At 50.7% G+C, this 21,480-nt stretch overlaps 1 protein-coding gene across 2 annotated transcripts in view; it reads left to right on the top strand.

Moving 5' to 3' along the window:
• Window positions 1-21,480, top strand: part of LOC119389302 (monocarboxylate transporter 12) — a 372,577-nt gene that overhangs the window by 145,593 nt on the left and 205,504 nt on the right. Inside the window, exon 3 of one of the 2 annotated variants that reach the window (XM_037656510.2) lies at window positions 8,353-8,496. The exons of the other annotated variant lie outside the window; for it this stretch is intronic. Coding sequence (XP_037512438.1) covers window positions 8,353-8,496 — 144 coding nt within the window. The remainder of the gene's footprint in view (window positions 1-8,352; window positions 8,497-21,480) is intronic. 2 annotated transcript variants of the gene reach the window in all.

The raw sequence follows: 21,480 nt of genomic DNA, 5'->3' as shown, positions 1-21,480 counted from the left end.
GTCGTCGGGCGGTGGTGGGTCCACGGGAGCACGAGACAAGCAGTCGGCGTCGGAGTGTTTCCTTCCGTACTTGCACACGATGCTAATGTCGAATTCTTGAAGTATTGGGCTCCATCGTGCGAGGCGACCTGAAGGGTCCTTCAGGTTAGCTAGTCAACACAAGGCGTGACGGTCGCTCACAACTTTGAAGGTCCTGCCATAGAGGTAGGGGCGAAACTTTGACGTAGCCCAGATGGTGGCAAGGCACTCCTTTTCTGTTGTAGAATAGTTGGCCTCTACCTTAGGCAGCGACCGGTTAGCATAACTGATAACCCTTTCCAGTCCGTCCGTCCGCTGCACAAGGACGGCGCCGAGTCATACGCTGCTTGCATCGGTGTCACTCTCCGTATCGGCGTATTCGTCGAAATGCGCAAGTATCGGAGGCGTCTGCAGGCGTCGTTTCAGTTCATGAAATGCTTCGACTTGCGCTGTTTGCCAGCTGCATTCGACGTCGGTCTTCGTGAGCTGTGTTAGTGGCTCGGCGATCCGTGAGAAGACTTTGACAAAGCGTCTGTAATGGGCGCACAAGCCGAGAAATCGGCGCACGGCCTTCTTGTTGGTGGGTGACGGGAAAGCGGCGATGGCATGCTGTTGTGTCCTGCGGGTCTGGGAGCACTCCAGTCTTCCTGATCACGTGAGCCGAAAAGAAGAGCTCCTCGTACGCGAAGCGGCACTTCTCTGGCTTCAGGGTGAGCCCGGAGTTCTTGATTGCTTGAAGTACGGATTCAAGGCGCTGGAGGTGTTCGCCAAAGTTCGAGGAAAAACACAACGACGTCGTCCAAGTAAACAAGGCAAGTTTGCCACTTCAAGCCAGCTAATACTGTATCCACGAATCTTGGAAAGTCGCAGGTGCCGAGCAAAGGCCGAAAGGCACGACCTTTGCCCATCAAGGAATTCTTTTTTGATAAGGCCGATACGGAAGCCGTAAGCAATGACTGTTTGCGTCCGCCAAGCACATGGACACCAGATACAGAACAATGCTAAGGGTTAGATCAATATGTAAAACTAGTCTCAAGGGAAATTCTGAGCACAGCTAAACGGAGTCTAAAGCCGAAGAACTTAAATTATGCAGAACACGAGGTCCTGAAACAACTTTCAAACAGAGAGGACATTGTTATAAAACCACCGGACAAAGGTGGTAGTATAGTAATCTGGCCAATAGGAAAATATAAAAACGAAGCTATCAGACAACTCAGCAACAACACGCACTATCGAAAATTAGCCTCGGACCCGACTCAAGAATATAGTAATAGCATACAACACACGATCACGGATTTTCTAGCCAGGGAAATAACCACACACTCTGAGCACCGGTTCCTAATGCCTAAAAATAAGCAAGCAGGGCGCTTCTACCTTCTTCCGAAGATTCATAAGGTGTGCAGAGATAAACTGTTTATCGCGCAAATCCCAGGCAGGCCTAAAGTATCTAACAACAATACACCTACTGAGTCGCTATCAACGTTTCTAAATCATTATTTATCTAAAATACCATCTAACCTACCGTCTTTTGTTCAAGATACACCTCATTTCCGTCGAATAATAGATTCTATTAACGAAACACAAACACTCTCGGACCAGAGCGTTCTGGTGACATTAGATGTCTGCTCCTTGTATACGAATACCTATCGCTGAAGGGATTGAAGTGGTCTCAAAATCATGCATAGAAAGCAAGCAAACACAAAATGCTGATGTTTACCTATCATTACTGAAATTAGTCCTGACACTAAATTATTTTGAATTGGATTCGTCCTACTACCTGAAAACTTTCGGCACTAGTATGGGAACCCCTTCTGCGCCAACATACGCCAACATTTTTATGGGACAGTTAGAATCAGAGCTGTTGGAATCATGTCCAGTGAAGCCTTCCACCTATCTCCGTTACATAGAGGACATATTTATCATCTGGGAACATGGCGTAAGTACACTAAACGCATTCATTGACCACTGTAACAAGTTTCACTCTAGTATTAAATTCACCATGCGCCGTTCTTCCAGTGAAATATCTTCCTAGACACGACGGTATCTATTGAAGCATGAAAATTAAAGACGACGCTTTACAGAAAACCAACAGACAGCCAGCAATACCTAGATTACACTAGTCATCACCCGCGACACTGCAAACAAGCGATATTTGTAGGACAGGCGATCGCGTATTAGAAGGATCTGTAGCGATGACAGCGACTATGTTCACCACTTAAGCAACCTAAAGGAAACATTAGTAAAAAAAAATTAACCGCAGGATGCTTAAAACAAGGTCTACAACGAAGCATGTCAACTAGATATGAAATCACTAGCTCAAAGGGCCCCCGTAGCACAGCCCAACCAGCCACCAGCATGTATAACGAAATACTCAAATGCGCTACCAAACAAATAATATCCTCCGTAAGTATTACCCAATACTGGCAAGCAATACTGGCAATACTGGAACTTTAAGGACATGTTAATGCATGCACAATTAAACCCTCATTCTACTGCCCACATAACACCCTGTTCTCGTCCAAGGTGTAAGACTTGTAAACACCTTCAAGATGACGTTATAGTTAAAAGCACCGGAAGTTATCACGTCCATCATATCAAATCTAGTTTTACCTGCACTAGTTCAAACGTTATCTACATGATCAAATGATCATATTGTCAAAAACGGTACATGGGCGAAACGGCACAACCTGGTAATGTTAGATTAAACGGTCATCTTGCGGACGCGGCGAAGAAGTTACCCAAAGAGGTGGCGCAGCATTTTAATGTAGCAGGTCACAATTTCGAAGATCTGAAACTTTGCATACTTCAGTCAAACTTCCGGTCCCCAAGGGACAGAAAATATACAGAGTCATACCTTATTCACAAGTTCAATACACTCCAGCCAGCACGTATTAACGTTTCTAAGGGGGCTCTTGATTCGGTATGGTACATACACAGCGGAAACCAACGATAGTTAAGCCCTTCTTCGAGGAATTTCGAACGTACTACTGTTAAAATGACAATAGTACCACTGACAATCATTCAGCGAATCGTACACCCCCCCCCGCTTTTTGTTCCTTTTTTTCCATTTTTTTCCCGCCTTCCTTATGATTCATACAGTTTATCACGGCGGCCTCTCCCCTCCCCCACCCCCACTCTGGAGGAGGCATGAAGCATATTGCCACTTGCGTTTCTTATTATCACTTTTGCTGCATTCGGCTTTCGCCCACAAAGACTGTCAGCAACGCTCAGCGCAAACTGCGTCTCATTGTGCGAGAAGCTTCGGCATTATTGTAGATCGCTTTGTTAAGTTTGCGCGCAAGAAGCGAACACTCGAGCTTATTCTAGAGCTTGCGCGACAACCAGCGATAACGCTGGAATATTCGACGGAACATGTATAAATGCCAACGCGCTTCACCGCTTGTCAGTTGTTCGACGGTCGACGTTCTGTTCGCCGCTATCAGTGTATTGCTGTAGTTTGACTTTCCGTTTCGCGGCCACAAGTTCGGCCAAATGAAAAGTTTGATCTCTGACGTACTGACTGCTGCCTTCGTCGACGTCACGACCACGTGACATCTGGTGGAGGTGCTGCTCGTTCATGTACCGGACGTCCCCGTCAAGCCGTGAACCCAGCCCACGTCACGAAGAAGACACCGACACCGTCAGCGACAGTCGAGTCAGCCGCAGACTGAAAGGAGTACCTAGAGTGCCTCGATGTCCTCCTCACCCGCGGGCGAGAGGACATCGAGGCACTCTAGGACTACCCCCCAATAAGGACCCCTATCGGACAAACCTAGAGCCACGGCGACGAAGACAAGAAGCACAATGACGACCGCAGTGTCCCCTGCAGCGATAGTGATGCAGCCGCCCAGGGAGCCGCGGACATTCCGTGGTTCACCATGTGAAGACCCCGAGACCTCGCTGGAGACGCTTGAAAGGGTCTCGACATTTAACAACTGGAACTCCGAAGACAACCTACGCCACGTGTACTTTTACTTGGAAGACAGCAAGGATCTGGTACGAGAATCGGGAGTCCGCACTCCGTACCTGGGAGCTCTTCCGCGGCAATTTTTTGGCGACGTTCACGAGGGTCGTCCGAAAAGAAAGGACCGCGGCCTTGTTGGAGACACGGGCGCGGCCATATATATATATATATATATATATATATATATATATATATATATATGTATTGTAATGATGAAGAACGGCACATAGCACTAGCGCGCGATCGGCTTGTGCGAGGAAGAGATAGTCGAGGCCAAATAGAACAGCCGGCCTATTGAACAGGCGTTTTGTCTATGTCTCTTGTTTCTTTGCATTACAATGGCGCAGTCGTCGAAAACGAAGCCTTAAGGCCCACACCGCCTGTGCTCGTGCGTCATCGGTGTTCCAGAGCCGCCATCCAAGGACAGCCGTCCGCGCTTCCTCGGCCATGGAACCGGCCTACCTGCCGCCGCACCAAGCGCTGTTCCGGGACGGCGTCCATGCCTCCTCGGTACCTGTCAACCTGCCGGCGCTGATAGCACCATCTGGGGACGGCGTCCAGGCCTCCTCGGCGGCTTTACTTCAGTTTACAGACGCCGCGCTACCGGTTCACGACCTCACGGCGCCCAGGATCTTTTCTGGGAACGCAGCTCACGCTTCCAAATTTCCAAAGGTGTGGATCGAGTAGCAAAGAGTCTACCAATATCTGAGCCGCCAAGAGACGCCGTCCACGCTCCCTTGGCCGTGGATCTCGCCGGCGTGAGTACTGCGACCGCCGCATACTCCGCGCACGCGATTTCCTGCTCATCGGGCGCCTCACCCGACAGAGTCGCGGAGGTCTTGCATGCCTTCACGCAACTGTCTAAGCAGCTCGACGTCCTGGCGTCGACCAACTCCGTGTTCGCATCTACCGCTTCATCATCGGCTGTTTGGGCAGTGCCGGAGTTCCGAGGCTTCCAGGACGACGCTGCCCTGTGGATTGAGGCCATCAATTCTTTCGGCTCTCGCCATGCCTGGCACGACAACCAAAAATGGCTGGTGGCTATAGACCGCCTTCGCGGTGGTGCCGAGGCATGGCACAAGTACGAATGTGTCAAGCAGCGTTCCTGGACCGAATGGAGTGGCAGGCTCATTGCTGTTTTCGGCCGGCCGGATCGACGTTACACCACCAGCTCCACCATATCAAGCCACACACCACCAAACGCGGCCACTTCTAACCGTGCAGGTCCACGTGCTCGGAATCGGTGAGCTTACGGCTCTTGTGCAAACTGGCGCTCCACGCACGGCGCTGCACCGACGCCATGCCCCAGCGGACTCGATCCATGGCCTGAGGCACCCCTGCGTGGCCTCGGTGGTTGCGCTTTTCCTGTCGGGGCGCTAGACCTGCACCTCCAAACCGAAGCCGGGAGCAAGTTCCTTGCCGGCGTTCCCGTCTTCAAGGACCTGCCCGCTGATATGATCCTAGGGGCTGACTACCTCCTCTCTGGCGAAGTTCGCCTCACCGTAGATTCTTCTGGAGTCAACCTCAGCCGCTTGACTCCAAGTACCGCATCATCCCAATGCTACCAAGTCGACAGACCACAATCCGAAGTGTCTGCTGATACCAAAATCACCTTCTGTGACCAGGCGGACGAACATCCACTGGCTTCACGGCAGTCACCGGCCGAGGGTGAGAACGCTTCGCTCAAGAAGCCAATACGGAGACTATCGATGCGACCCGAGCAGACGTAGCCGGCATCGGCCATTCCGCAAGCCTTGCGCTCCAGGCCGACGGAGCCAGTATCGACCATTCCGGCAGCCCCACGTGCGAGTCTGCTGACGACGGCAAGTGCTTTACTCTGACAACTGGTACACCACCTGAGCGCCGCGCGGATCAGGGCGAAGTGGCTCTCGCCGTCGTGGGATCCGCCACTGACCGGTCGGACGGCGACCAGCTCGAACAAAGTAGTGAGATGCCTTCGAAAAACTTGAAGAATTCCGACGTGGAACGAAGCTACGAGGGCGTTCACGTGTACGGACGCGGTTCGGAGACACCAGAGACCACCTTTTGTCCTTGTTACAGCAGAACTAACGATTGCAGAAACAGCAACGCAGACGCTGCTACACCGAAGCACGACCACGCTCCACAGCTTGTCCAAGCTTGTACTCATTCTTCGCTGTGCAAATATTTGCCTGCCCAGCGCGCAAACGGGGATGGAGACCAGCGCCCCAAACTGCTGCAACAAAGTTGTCAGCTGAGCGTGCAGCGACCACTACGGCACAGCCAATTCCGCCCTCCTGAGTTGTCTTTGAGAGAACGTCCTGACAGGCTGCAGCGTTGGAAAGACCGACCACTGAGGTGCAGCCAATGCAGACCACCAGACATTAGTGCTGCAGATGCCGGTGAAGTGTCCAGGACGGCTACAGACAAGACAATGTTGACAGGATGCCATACTAGCAGCATGGCCGTGTGTAATGATGAAGAACGGCACATAGCACTAGCGCGCGATCGGCTTGTGCGAGGAAGAGATAGAGGAGGCAGAATGGAACAGCCGGCCTATTGAACAGGCGTTGTGTCTCTGTCTCTTGCTTCTTTGCATTACAATATATATATTATAAAGGAGATTTATTGGGCGTCGATTTATTGTAACGAAGACGAAGTACTCCGGCGCAGAAGCAGCAGCATCGAGGGTGCAGCAGAGCCTCGCGCTAGCGGACTGTGCTCGGTGCATTACGCGACCAACGATAAGCTCGACGCCCAATAAATCTCCTTTATAATTATATATATATATATATATATATATATATATATATATATATATATATATATATATATATAACAGCCACAAAGGAAAATAACTTTTTTCCGAAGCGCGAAATCGAACGGGCGACCCGCGCTCCGCAGCGCGAGGCGTTAGACGGCTAGGTCACGAGGCGTACGTCTTTCGGCATGCTACCGGCGAGATATTTATATACACCATTTACTTCAGCGTGCTTTCTTGGTCACCAGCGAGATAGCGCAAAAGGCGCCAGGGGCTCGCTTTACAGGTCGTCGCCCGGCTCTTTGAGATGCGCTCGCGCCTCCTGCCTCGCCAGGCGCACTTAGCCCTACAGGGCGTGGTCGCCCGGGCGCGCGCTTTTCTCGTGAGGGGGGTGGTTTGTATGTCTCGTGCTTTCACCGCGATGCCCGCGCTAAAGGTACAGAGCATACGAAGGTCACTTCGCTCGCTGCAGCGGCCGAATTTGCGAAAGGAGTGCGCTGTTCAAACAGAAAGAAGTAACAACTGTTACAGTTGCTGGCTCGCGCTCGTCCTGTGTATACCTGTGCGTTCGTTTCGTGGGTCCTTCTTTATTTTTGAGCAGCGCGCTTTAAGTGTCGAGCTGTGACGCATGGTAGTTCGCACTCGTCCTGTGTGTTTTTCGTGCGTCCTTCGCGCTTGAGCGACGCGCTGGAAATGGCGAGCTGTTTCATTGCTATCGCATTCATTGCTCGCCGTTGCGGCGAAACTGTGACTTTTTTGTCTTCGTTCGCCGTTACGGGGGAAGCGAAAGATCCGTTGGCCTTTCGCATGTGAAACAGTACACAGTGACGCACAGCAGCGTGTCATAGCAGTGAAACAACTGATCTAATAACTTAAACACCAACGCGTTTGCAGCACCGTCCCCGCGCGATCCGCCTGACACTTTAGATCTAATATGGCTCCCCGCGAACGAACAAACGGCGGCGCGGTCAAAATGTGTCTCCACCCTGGAAGCGGAAGCGCTGGCGTCGAGGCACCGTACAAATACCCATAAAGTAAAGCTCTTGTTTGCGCTAGTTGGTGCATTCTTGAACACATATGGTAGGGCTGCGCGAAAAAACACGAACGAAGGGAAGTACACAGGAGGGGCGCAAACTTCAACTGTAATACTGAAGGCCAAAACACCTCAATATGAATAAACATCAGCCTAACACGTGCCTAAAAACCAATTTTAAAAATTCTGTATCAAAATACTATAGCACAAACGCCAAACAGGAAGCATTGAGGATAGCAATATGCAGAATAACACAAGTCGCCTGTTTCCAGTGTCTGCGCATGCCACTGATGATCACTGTTATTCTGCATATTGCTATCGTCAATGCTTGTTGTTTGGCGTTTGTGCTGTAGTCTTTTATTACGGCATGTTTTTTTGTTATTGGTTTTTAGGCACATGTTAGGCTGATGTTGATTCACAGCTGCTTTGGCCTTAAGTAGTACAGCTGAAGTTTGCGCCCCTCCTGCTGACTTCCCTTCGTACCATACGTGTACACATACCCGCGTAGCGCTACCTATTGGCATCGTCAGACTTTCTTTATTCTCTCGCTAAGGTTGATGAACGAACCGAACAGAGCTTAATTGCCATGCACCGCAGGTCTCTCGGTGGGCTTCCTGACACACTATTTGAATGACCGGATCCTGGTGGTCATGGCAACGCTCATCTCGGCCACGGGTTTGGTGCTCTGCTACACCGCCACCTCGATGGTGCAAATTAACTTCTACTACAGCATCAGCCAAGGTGGGTGCAGTGACTGCTCGAGCAAAGCGTCCCATGGCTTCCCCACCAAACAGAAGGCGCGTGCGGGGAGGCGTGTTTCTCATAAACAGGTGCATTTCACTCGAGACGCCTGACTGCTGCCCTTGAATGAACACCAGTTTTCTTAGGCCGGCAGGAGGAAGGAGTATCTGTCTTCACATGGGCGGCGTGAGGCTTTAACTGCAGAAAATTGTAAGGCATTCTTTTATTCAGGGCCGGCCATATCTGCGGTGCATCAGATTAGAGCAAAGTGCAAGCATATACGCGGTGTCCGAACGGTGTCCCAACTATCACGCAGTAAAATTTTAAACAAGAGGAACGGCGTTACGAGAAGCAAACATTGTGCACATGGTTTCCACTACACAGGAGTAGCCACTACTAATTGTTTGTTAATGAGGTTTAATTGATTAGTTGTAATTAATATTGTAACTTGTTAAGTGCTCACCGCATAGTTGAAATGTCAATGATGCATGCTTAAGTGATATTTAACTTTTCCATTTATAGCAGCACGCTAATTGCGCGCTCATTTTTTTCTGACTGAAAAAGAAAGCGGGCGAAATATGAAAATATCACACGACTAAACTGTACAAGGAAGCAGAGCCCTCAAACATATCAAGGAACGATTGTAGAGAAAAAAAGCCGGCAGATCCCACGCATTGTGGGAATCGATGTAATGTGAAGCAGCCAGCAAAGAGCTGCATACATCGTCTTGTATGTCGTTTAGCAAAATGCGTGTCATGGTTTTCATGTTAACTCCTATTATTTATGTTCGTCACGCAGTAACGTCGCGCAATACCAACTTCGGGGTAGATCAAGCTAGCGAAACGGCCGCCAGCGCACCATGAGCCTGGCACGTAAGTCATGCTGTACATGACTTTCGTGTTAACTCGTGGTATTTATGTTCGTCACACAGTCACGTCGCGCAATACCAATTTCGGTGTATATCGAGCTAGCGAAACGGCCGCTAGCGCACCATGAGCGTGGCACGTGTCATGCTGTACATGACATGCGTGTCATGATTTTCATGTTAACTCGTGTTTTTATGTTCGTCACACAGTCACGTCGCGCAATACCATTTTCGGGGTAGATCAAGCTAGAGAAACGGCCGCCAGCGCCCCATGAGCGTGGCACGTAAGTCATGCTGTACAGCGGTGAGCACTGTTAGGGTGAACACGCGAGCGCGTGGCCGACGGCACTATCAGCGCCGCGTAACAGCCATCGTTGGAAACATTGCACATGCGCAGCATGTGCTTTGCGATACACTCTTTCCACCACGCGCACTGCGTCATAGATATGCTTGTTGGGGATACGCTTGTGTGCGCGCGGTGGAAAGAGTATTTCGTAGAACGCATGATGCGCATGCGCAATGTTTCCACCGATGACCGTTACGCGGCGCCGACAGAGCCGTCGGCCACGCGCTCGCGTGTTCACCCTAAGAGTGCTCACCGCTGTACATGACTTTCGTGTTAACTCGTGGTATTTATGTTCGTCACACAGTCACGTCGCGCAATACCATTTTCAGTGTATATCGAGCTAGCGAAACGGCCGCTAGCGCACCATGAGCGTGGCACGTGTCATCCTGTACATGACATGCGTGTCATGATTTTCATGTTAACTCGTGTTTTTATGTTCGTCACACAGTCACGTCGCGCAATACCATTTTCGGGGTAGATCAAGCTAGAGAAACGGCCGCCAGCGCCCCATGAGCGTGGCACGTAAGTCATGCTGTACATGACATGCGTGTCATGATTTTCGTGTTAAATCGTGTTATTTGAGTTTGTCACACAGTCACGTCGCGCAATACCAATTTCGGGGTAGTTCAAGCTGGCGAAACGACCACCAGCGCCCCATGAGCGTGGCACGTAAGTCATGCTGTACATGACATGCGTGTCATGATATTCATGTTAACTCGTGTTTTTATGTTCGTCACACAGTCATGACGCGCAATACCAATTTCGGGGTAGATCAAGCTAGCGGAACGGCCGCCAGCGCCCCATCAGTGTGGCACGTAAGTCATGCTGTACATGACATGCGTGTCATGATTTTCACGTTAACTCGTGTTATTTATGTTCGTTACTGTCACCGATCTCGGAGGCGTGTGCGTTGTAGATTGAGAAGGCGCAGGTAGGCACAGCAAACATAATTTAATTGCACACAAGAAAAACTATGAGAAAAACACTCAAAACAATTAACAATGAAATTCTTACAAAGAGAGCAATATGCGAAAATAAACACAATTCTCAGTACTTCTACACCTCCGACTCGCGTCGCTACTAGAGTCTGTCTGGCCACTTAGGCCTCGCCAATGGAACACTCTTACTTGGTTCCGTTACACGCCGTAAGTCCAGCCTCTGTTGTGCTGGTTCCCCAGCCGATGTCGCCGACGATCCTCTGTCGTCCCGATGAACTGTCGTCCTGATGCATAACAGACCACGAAGCTGCCATAAGCCTTTTCCCAGTCGCTGACGTGGCAAGGCGTCTCTGTCGCTTGGGACTAAGTCCGAGCTCGGCCCCTGCTGTACCGATGACGTGGCGTCCCGGGGATTGTTGCTGGCTGAAGCTTGAAGGGGGACTGCTGCTGGTGCGCCCGGAATTGCCGCAAGGTGCTGCAGCACGTCCGAGGAGCCTCGCCCAAGCGTCGTCGAGGTCAACGGCCACGCCACGGAGTGCCAGCGTCACGGCCTCCGGAATCGAACGCTCGCTGCCTTCCCGTTGACAGAACGTAGCTGCCAATGCGACCTTCTTCTTCAGTAGCCACGCAAACAATGCCAGCTCATCGAACTGCTGCCTTCGTTCACGGCTCGTGTCACGCGCATCGCGCCGTGTGCTACCCTGCACGCGCTCGTGCCTGTTCCGCGTGCTTCTCCTCCTACTTCGTCGTCTTCGTCGTCCATACGTCCTCTCCTTACTCGTGACAGTTACACAGTCATGTCGCAAGATACCAATTTTGGTATATATCAAGCTAGCGAAACGGCCGCCAGCGCCCCATGAGCGTGGCACGTAAGTCATGCTGTACATGACATGCGTGTCATGATTTTCATGTTATGACTTGTCATTTGTGTTCGTCATACAGTCATGTTACACCATACCAACTTTGTTGTACATTCGATTAACCAAGCGACCAGGAGAGCACAAAGTCGTAGGCGGCTAGATAGATAGATAGATAGATAGATAGATAGATAGATAGATAGATAGATAGATAGATAGATAGATAGATAGATAGATAGATAGATAGATAGATAGATAGATAGATAGATAGATAGATACGCTTAAAGTCGTAGAAGTTCGCTAAGAAATGCTTCGCATTTAAAAAAAAGTTGTCACCCCATCACTCCGGGCGCGTTATCAATCGGCCGTGAGATAAGGATAATGATAGCGGCCTAGAAGCGAGGAATCTCTAACATTGCGACACAGTTGTTGTTGGCGCTCGCCCCGTGCCATTTCCAAAGTGCGCAGCGCTGTCTCTGGCGGCGGACAGCAAGCAAGCAATCGGTTTGCAGCAGGCTTATTTGAGAGCGCTGCTTTCTTTTGCGGGTGGGAGGGTAGTCACGTGGTATTTTTCACATTTCACCGGCTTTGTTTATCAATCGTTTATCAACGTGAAGAATACGCTGCTGGAAATAGCGCAGCAAGATATCATTTAAACATGCCTACATATGTGCCTCACTGACTTTTTGGTCATTAGGCTTGTCGAGTTACAAAGTTTTCTTAAAACTGATCAAGCCATAAAATAATAGCGGCTACTGTAGTGTAAAGGGGACAGTATGCACTTTGTTTGCTTTTTTAAATCGTACGTGCTGCGTGGGACACCCGGTATAAACGCGATTGGCGAGCAATGGCGACGAGGTACCGCGAGGCCTGTTTCTAGCCTAGTGAGCAACTTGCAGTCTTGCTGCTCGCAGCAAGAAATGCAAATAAGCTCTCGCTTGTGTGCCATAATTTCTCGGGTTCTACGTGCCACGATAAGAGTCGCGCGGCATGTGTAGCGCAAGGCACAGTACTCACGGATTGAAATGGGACAATTTAGGGTCAAGTAATGCGCATGTTTTCGTTTCTACCGTCTTCAGTTCGAGTGATGTCGGAGTATTTTCGACTCGAACGCGTAGGTCAGCCGCAACATTATCTTTAGCGATCATATTCGTCGCGACATGACATGGCTATCTCGAGCAATCGCGCATACAAGTCGTTATACTAAAAATTTTCATGTCATGTTTGAATCCGTGAGTACAGTATACACTGATGTCTCGCGTGTTGACCAAGTATCGGTCTGTCATTATAATTTAAACGTTTCTTTCGACGCTGTTATTTGATGGCGCCATAGGAGGTTGCATATAGTAGACGTATACAGTTGTCCAGGCCGCAATTTTCTTTTTTTTCGAACAAGTTTTTCTCCCTTTTTTTCCCGTGCGTGTGCTTGCTCCGCGCCGTGATGACGCGACTGCCCCAATCAATCGCGTCACTTGTAGCAGGACACTGCATTGCAGGACGGGATACACAAAGAGCGAAACACACGCACGAGTCGCATTTGTCCCGTCCTGACAGTTCCACCTAAATATCTATCGACTCGCCTTATTAAGAGAACAAAGACGGTGCTGCAAAAGAGCCGTCCATTCTTGTCAAACGATATCGATGTCGACGCATACTATTGCAAGCGGCCGTCTATGTTTCGTCGATGCTTGCAAGAGGGAAAGGCTCACACGAGCGCCCGTCATGCCACTGGCGCCTGAGGTGTCGGTTCGTGAAGGGCCGAAGGATGCAACCCGAGTTTGCTGTTCATATTATCAGTAAATTTCGAGTGAGGATATAAGGCTGCAAACACAGGTTTAGTCCGTGAGATTAAGATAAAGGGCCAATATCTCCACGCACCACCAAACAAATGCAAAAACAATAGCGGGTTTTGTCCGCGAACGCACCCGGGCCGTTCTGGCCTCGCCACTCCAGTTCCAGCTTTTTTCCCTTGATAGGACAACCATAGACTTACGTAGCAAACCAATATTTTGAGGGCTTCGTGTGTACTGGCGGCGAGGAGTTACGGAGTCGCCCTCTATCGGATGCGCCTCGATTGCGTGCTAGGCAGGATGCCGCCGGCGCGCGCCCCATAGGTTTTGCTGTAGGCGCTCTACAAAATCACCTCGCGGAAGCCCTCCGGGACATTTCTGCAGCTACTTTCGAAAAGAAATATGTTCTTTCCTGTGAAAAGAATAATTTTTGACGAACAGAAAGCACAAGATAGTGTACAGTCGCTGTCTCTCTGCAGAAAACCGAGCGGTCACCGCGTTGGAGAACTCCGAACCGGTTTCTTGCGTGAAAGGTAGTCACTCGCAGAGTGCAAGATATGTGAAATATCTCATTAGAGTAGACTGCCCGTATAACCAAACGGAGCATATCAGAAAGAGCCTCAAGCCAGCGATCGCACGAGTTCGTGACGACTGACGGTGCCTCTGCATGTATGAGCGTCTGCATCTATGCTCGTACTGATGGTTTCGCTTTTGCTACGAGCGCGTTTTGGCACCGCGCTGTGAACTTTAGACCGCAAAATATGAGAATTTGTGAGTACACAAACAACTACTGTTGCGCGGACGCTATCAGGGCAGTTCAAAAACAATTTCGTTACAACTACGGCTTCGGTGCGCATGGCAACTTTGTGATGTGCCATCCCGACGATTCAGTTTTTTTTTGTCTAAATTCGTGTACGTTTCACTGTCATTTGACAAGCTGTCTCGCACTGCGTATTGATCGGCCTTCTCAGCGGGCAAATGCCGCTGCTTCTGTTTCTTTATTCAGTGCACTCGTTTCGTTTGGTGCTCACATAAAACGCGAGCAAATGCGATGCCTTTTTTTAATGCTTCTTAATTATCGTTCCATTTGCATTCCAGTGAACTTGCCGCTCTCTGTCATCAACAAATTCATAGACCAAAGCTTTACCACTTCGAGATTGCTGGTGGAAGGAGAAGTAGTCTACGAGACCGAGCATGGTAGTAGCATGCAACGTCAAGGAAAAGAAAGAAAATACAGTAACGTTCGCCGGACTTGTTCTGCAAACGTCGGCTGTGAACTAGGACGCACGTGAACGTGAAGTAACGGTGAATAAAATAGAAGTTATTGCAGCAACCAGCAGCCGCAACACAAGAAAGTAAATATTTGACGAGTACCGCAGCAATTTTGGCAGCAGTGTCGTGTTTAACGCCAACAGGGTGGCATCTTTCCCACGTAAATAAATGAGGCTCCAAGAAAATACATGGGGTTGGAGAGGCCCAACGTCAGTTTGAGATTGACACAAATAAATGTGGGACATATTGTTTGCGTCAGGGGAACGCAAGCTTGACTGAAAAAATGTTATTGCCAACATAAATGCAGCATTTCACTCTCTCGCTATGTACGTCCACAAGCAAACGTCGCGTAGCTTATGAAGGCGAAAGCCAGATGCCTCTTCAAACGGGAAGATTGACCGTCGCGGCGCCAAGACGAGTGACGCAAAAAGTAATCGTCACGTGATGAGGTCAACATATGACGTCATCATGACGTCACAGACCTCATAAATTTGCAACTTCATTATGACATCACCATGACGTGAGATAACGGGATGTCGCATGATGACGTATTCACACGACATGTTTCCTTTGCATTGCCTCCGTGAGCGGTCACGCAGGCCGTGCAAAACCGCGTTCGGTGCACAACGCTTTTGGAGGGGGGCGCGGGAGAATCAGTACATCGAGTGACAAGAAGAAGAAGATGGCTTTCGCCTTCTAGTCATCTTTAACGAATGCATAAGGGACCCTGTGCGTGTTTTAATTCAACGTATCTAAACAATGACTTGCGCATCTGCAGCCGATTTTGTGGACGCTGAGCACGGGGCCGACGATCAAGAGGTCTAGAAGAACTTGTTTTTGGGCGAGTTGGTGCCTTAGTTTGCTGAGCATATCGTAAGTGGCGCGAAGCTAGGGACATGAAAAAGGGCCGGAGGAAAGAGACAGAGGAGCGCCAAACTACCAAATGTTTATTGCCAGCGCAGGCTGAAAAACAGGTAAACTTCCACACATGCGCAGTGGAGTGGAAGAGTTACCCCAAACATGACATCACGTGAGCAGTTCATTAAAGAAGGACAACTCAGACTGAAAGAGAACAATGGATGTGTCACTGACACAAGCGGACCCTTTACTTCTAATATGATACGCCTCTAGTAATTCCCTTGCTGTTTGATCTCTGCTTTTGCCGATAATCCTAGCTTGCGCAAAACGTGGCGCACACGCGCATGACCTGACATGCGCGGGAAGGTGCGCACCATCACTCTTACCTATGCTGTTGGCATGCTCCCTGAGGCGGTCGTTGATACACCGACCCGTTTGACTGATGTAGGTCTTGCCAAAGCTCAGGGGAATTTCATATACAACCCCTTCGGCACAACGCCTGAAAGGTTTTACGTGCCTCTTTTGGCACCCTTGCTCCTTAGCACGAGAGATTCGTCGGCACAAGTGCGCCAGTTTATTCGGAGCGGAAAACACAACAGGGATTGCGAACCTAGCGGCCACCTTCTCGAGGTTGTGGCTCAATTTGTGCAAGTACGGCACCACCTGTGGTTTGACGCGCTCCTGTTCTCTCGAGTGCTCTTCCTGAGTGCTGAAGTTCAGCTTCCGTAGCAGAGATTCGGCAACGGCATACAAGACCACCCGAGGAAAGCCAGCCTTTTCCAGTCTGCCAATCTGATTACACAGGCTGGTCTGCATCATGTGCGGACACGATCTGCGCAGCGCGGATTGAAGGCAATGCTGAGCAATACTACGTTTTACAGTCTTAGAATGCGCGGAATAAAATGGCAAAAGCTCTTTTTTACTGCGAGGCATGTAAGCACAGCAAACATGATCGCTTTTCTTCTGTTTTTGGCGCTCTTCTTTGGCGCTCTTCTGTCGCGTTCTTTGGCGCTCTTCTGTCTCTCTCCTCCGGCCCTTTTTCACGTTCCTAGCTTCGCGCCACTTACGATATGTTCAGCAGATCAAGAGGTCGCACAGGAGGGTTTTGAGATGGTATCGCGCGTGGTAAAAAGTAGTGCCTTTTCCATCCTGTGGCAGATAAGCATCATTTGCCGGCGGGAAGCGCGCGTGAGCCATCGTCTCAGTGCGCGCTGTCTGCTACTCACCGAATATCGCAGGCCCGACGCAGTAACGAAAGTCTTCGTCGCGGAAGTGCTTGCTGCACACAAGACTCGTAGCCGATGGCTACTTGCCGGTTCTTAGCTTTACAACCCATGCATTCACGCAGTTTCTTGTCCAGCGGTTACCGGTGCAGGCTGACACTGGGCTCCGTTGCGTAGGCCCGGCACTGCGGCACCGAGCGGTAGAGCCCCATGTTCGTCGCCTTCGGAGGCAGCCACTCTATTAAAATGGTTTCAATTGAGCAGAAAATGCGAGAAAACTTCCGTATTTGAACAGACACCAGCGCATGTGGTGCTTGAAACTCGTTTTCAAAGCACGCGGCAGCGCTCCACAAGCAGCCGGCGCGGCCGCTGAGACCACATGATCCTGCCAAGCACGTCACGCCGACGGTGGCGCCGGCGTTTCCAGTGGTGGGCCTCGAGGCCAATACCGAAACCACGATATGGTTATAAGGCGCTCTCGAGCATGAATATGAGGCGCTCTCGAGCACGCTCTCCAGCATGAAAGCGTGCAGGGTACCGGCCGTCTCCTGAAGTTACTGAAGGGACGTGGTCGAGGGGAATGCAGCAAGGTCCGTGCGCAAGGAGTTTAGAGCCTCATGCAGTGCCGTTAGGAGCTGGCGAACAGAATTGAAGCGGCTATCTAGGCGCCTCTCGAAATCCGCTTGAGCCGTTTTGATGGCTGCTTGGATTTCCTCACAAAGGTGTAGAGACCTAAGAGGCGTGGTGTGCCTCTTGCGCTTGCCGACGCACCCGTCGGCGGGTTGAGTGTCCATGAGATATGATCATATGAGTGTCCATGTCCTAGGCGGAGGCGGTGGATGAGGGAAGAGGAGATAAGCGGTCGAGGGCTGCCTCGAGCTTCTGTTCAACCGTGCTCTGCTGGGCTTGGAGGGACGTGATTTCAGTCTTCTGTACCTGTAGCAACGAACCTTGTGCGGCAAGTTGTCGTAGAGAGGCGTTTTCCTGCTGCAGTGCGGCGACCTGCGGCGACGGAAGTGCTGGTGGAGCACCGCGGGAGGACCACGCTGAGTGAGTGGGCTGAGAAGCTGCTTTGGGCGCCGTCACGGCGAGGGATGGGAAAACTGCAGTCGTCTTGGCGGGTGGAAGGGGCACCTTCGGTGGCGGCGCAGTGCTGCGTGCCATTGCATTCTTAGGGGTCGGCGCAGCGTCTGCGGGTTGCTGTGACGAGGAGCGATTTGCCGGTGGCAAAGTCATCTGGCGTTGGGGGCGCTGTGCATAGCGATGCTTGCATGTAGAGCTGTGCTTCGAGTGATTCCCGTTACACACGATGAAGCGAGATGTGCATGTGGGCGGTGAGCCCGCGAGGGGCGGGGGATGTGTAGCGCCGCAACGGTGGCACCGATCCTGTCGTGGCTTGGGGCACACGTCGGTGTGGTGGCCGGTCCAGCAGCAATTGAAACAAGGTAATATGTTGGGCGAGTTGGTTTCTAGCTTCCATATTTCACAGCGCAAGACGACAACACAGTAAGGAACACAAGACACACGGAGCGCTGACTGACAACTGATATTTTATTGAAACCAGCCAGTCTTTTATACCACTGGTGGCGAGGAGAAACGGGGAAGGTACATGCGCGGAAGGGTCATTAGTGCCGGGAGAAAACAGACCTGCGTCAAACTTCACAGTCAAGATATTTGATTTCTTTTTGGGACAATGCTACTGAGGGTGCGCTTATACACTTAGCTTGCAACTTCGCTATCACATGTGCCTCCTGTATTTCTCTTGTTAGAGCATCACGATGCTTGCCTATTACTTTGCTGTCTCTGTACATCGGTTCACATGGTTCGCTGTCATTCTCGTCACATGGTTCGCTGTCATTCTCGTCGCGTGGAAGTCGTCTTCTCGGCTCCCAAAAAATTGGCTGGCATGTGCAAAAAGGTTAACCGTAGGAATGGAGAATCACGTGGATGTACTGTCAGGCATGTCAAGCAGTTTGTCGAGTGCAAGAAAGGTGTAATTTATTCCCTGCCGTTTTCGTGTGGGAAAGAGTACGTGGGACAAACTGGACGATGCATAAACCAAAGACTAAAAGAGCACCATGACAATGTCGCACGCGTGGCCACTTGTGGTCACGTTGCCAAACACTGCAGAGATTGTCGATCTGACGAGAGTGACAGCGAACCATGTGAACCGATGTACAGAGACAGCAAAGTAATAGGCAAGCATCGTGATGCTCTAACAAGAGAAATAAAGGAGGCACATGTGATAGCGAAGTTGCAAGATAAGTGTATAAGCGCACCCTCAGTAGCATTGTCCCAAAAAGAAATCAAATATCTTGACTGTGAAGTTTGACGCAGGTCTGTTTTCTCCCGGCACTAATGACCCTTCCGCGCATGTACCTTCCCCGTTTCTCCTCGCCACCAGTGGTATAAAAGACTGGCTGGTTTCAATAAAATATCAGTTGTCAGTCAGCGCTCCGTGTGTCTTGTGTTCCTTACTGTGTTGTCGTCTTGCGCTGTGAAATATGGAATTGAAACAACCCTCAACCTTGTTGTATAAAGGAAGAAGGCGAAGGTAGACACCATGGTAGAGAATCCACCGGGGTACCTTGGTTTCGGTGAGGCCGACCAGAATGTGAGGAGTCTTGCCCATACGGCGGTATCCCACGATGGAAAGAATACGGTTACTAACCTGGAGATCTTCCAGGATGGCTTCGTCCATGAAGTCGTAGAATGCATGGTATAGAATGCCTCGCAGGGCGTCGTCCGGTGGAGGAGCGTAAATATGTACAGTGAAGGTAGTTCTGGACACCGTGCGGGATGTGATGCAGAGGTAGGCTTGCGCACGAGCGGTGACGCTGAGCGTGAAAGTATTGTTAGCCGTGCGGATCCGCACTGTGTCACGGGATCTTGAAAGTTCGCTGCTTGCAGTAAGGCGGAAGTTTTAGGACGACCGATGACGTGAATGGTGTCGGCCGGGAGGCGAGGAATCGGCGCGCGACGGCGGGGCCGAGGTGACGAAGCACTGGTCTGCTTCGATGGCGGCGAAGATGGTGGCGGGGAGGCTGACATGGTGGTGGGCATAATTTTGGCGGTAGCGGCGCGGCGTAATGCCGCGCGGCGTTGCTCTTGCGCGCGAAGGCCTGGCGACTGCCAGGAACCGTCCGATAGTTCTTCGGGAGACGCTTCCTATCCTTTGACAACGTACGTATCGTTGTGAGCAGCCAGGAGACGGACGGCGATGAAGCAGCTGGAGGCCGCACTCGAGCTAGGTTTGAGTAGGCCTAGGTCGGCTCTCCTGGGCCGCCCCAGGAGAGGATCGGGACAATATTGGCGTCGAAATGATCCTGAGAATTTGTTCTACGCACTCGTGAGGAAATTACCTGTATACGGCCTACAGAAAATCTGCGGAGCCGACGTGAGGTGCGCGAGCGCTGGGAAACGCCCCCTGCCATTTTTCTTATTGATGGAGAACATCCCATGGTAATTTCTACTCAAGGCACTTCATTACGTGGGCTATTGCCTCGTATTTTACAATAGGAATGAATTTGAATCCGTCTTCACTTTAGCAAGCATACATTTAAACGTACATGTTTTAACTTCGCTAAATAATGGACACTTCTCAAGAGAAGCAGGTGTGTCGGCAGCACACCTCGAGATCTGTAAAACCTGAGCTAAACTTAAGTGCAACTTAAGTGCATATAACTGTGCAAATGAAGAGGTAAAATATGGAATTTTTCATATCTCTCGCCTCAAGTTCCTTCTCAAGAAATTCTGCGCGCTGAAAATAAACGCGCAGGTCAAGTTGACACTGCTTCTGCCCGCTTAAAAAAATTTTGCAGTGGCTTAGCTCGGCTATGCCAGGATATATGTAGCGTTAGCAAAGGTTCAGCTGATTATTCTGAGCTTTCCAGATTTACGCAGCACGTTTAGCTTTCCGCAGCACGTTTAGCGTTCCTCTGTTCATTCTTCTTACGCTGAAGCGCTAATTGCCAGGCAACTACTTCGGGATCCGATGACATAAGCTTCTCGGCTCTTCTGCGCCGTTGAGCAGCATTTGCGCTCTCCTTCTCCATGGTGTTACCCACCTGCAAACGCCAGTCAGAGGCGCTATTAAGCGGCACCAGCGCACTGTCAGACGGCGACTGCACAGTGTTATGATCGGCCTGCCTGGCTTGGCGCCGCTTTGACGCATGAGACGTTGCGGCTAAGACTACCCTGATTTCTTCCGGGTCAGCGGTTCCAGAGATGCCCCAAGAGCGGCGACAACACGAAGTTCGTTCGTCTAATATTCTCAGGTTGTCTGCGCCCCTCGTAAAACCCTTTGGGCACGCCTGACCGACTGACAGATTAGGAAGAGTTGTTGGCCGTCGAGGCGGCTTGCTTTGTCGTCAAGGTGCCCCGGACAAAGGACCCAGCGTCTGGGAACCGTCTGCGGATGCATTTCCCACGTTCTCCGTGGCGCCTTGTTGCCGCTGTTTCCACAATTCGTGGTCTGCCTCGCGCATAACCATCATTGCAACAGACTACGAAATTGACTTCCACGTAAAACTCAACGTCTTCGTGCTGTGCCGTGTGTGCGCGGTGGGCAGTGTTTTTCCCTCGCCATGGGACGAACTGGACGTGCCTCTTTCTCCTTTCGTGGGTTGGGAAGGAGGCGGCGTTTCACCTTCCCCTTTTGGGGGCGGAGGTGAAGATGGAAATTTTCATTGGACTGTCCTGGCCTCCATTGTTTTTTCCTACAGGGAACCCTGGGAAGGCCAGGACATAAAATGCGAGCGCCGATGCGCTCCCGACAAGCTCTCACAAGTTCTCTCAAGCTCTCACGAGCTCCGAGAAGCTCCCAGAAGCTCGAA

This window comes from Rhipicephalus sanguineus, chromosome 4 (assembly GCF_013339695.2).
Source record: "Rhipicephalus sanguineus isolate Rsan-2018 chromosome 4, BIME_Rsan_1.4, whole genome shotgun sequence".
NCBI lineage: Eukaryota > Metazoa > Arthropoda > Arachnida > Ixodida > Ixodidae > Rhipicephalus > Rhipicephalus sanguineus.
This window is presented reverse-complemented; position numbering and strand designations above follow the sequence as displayed.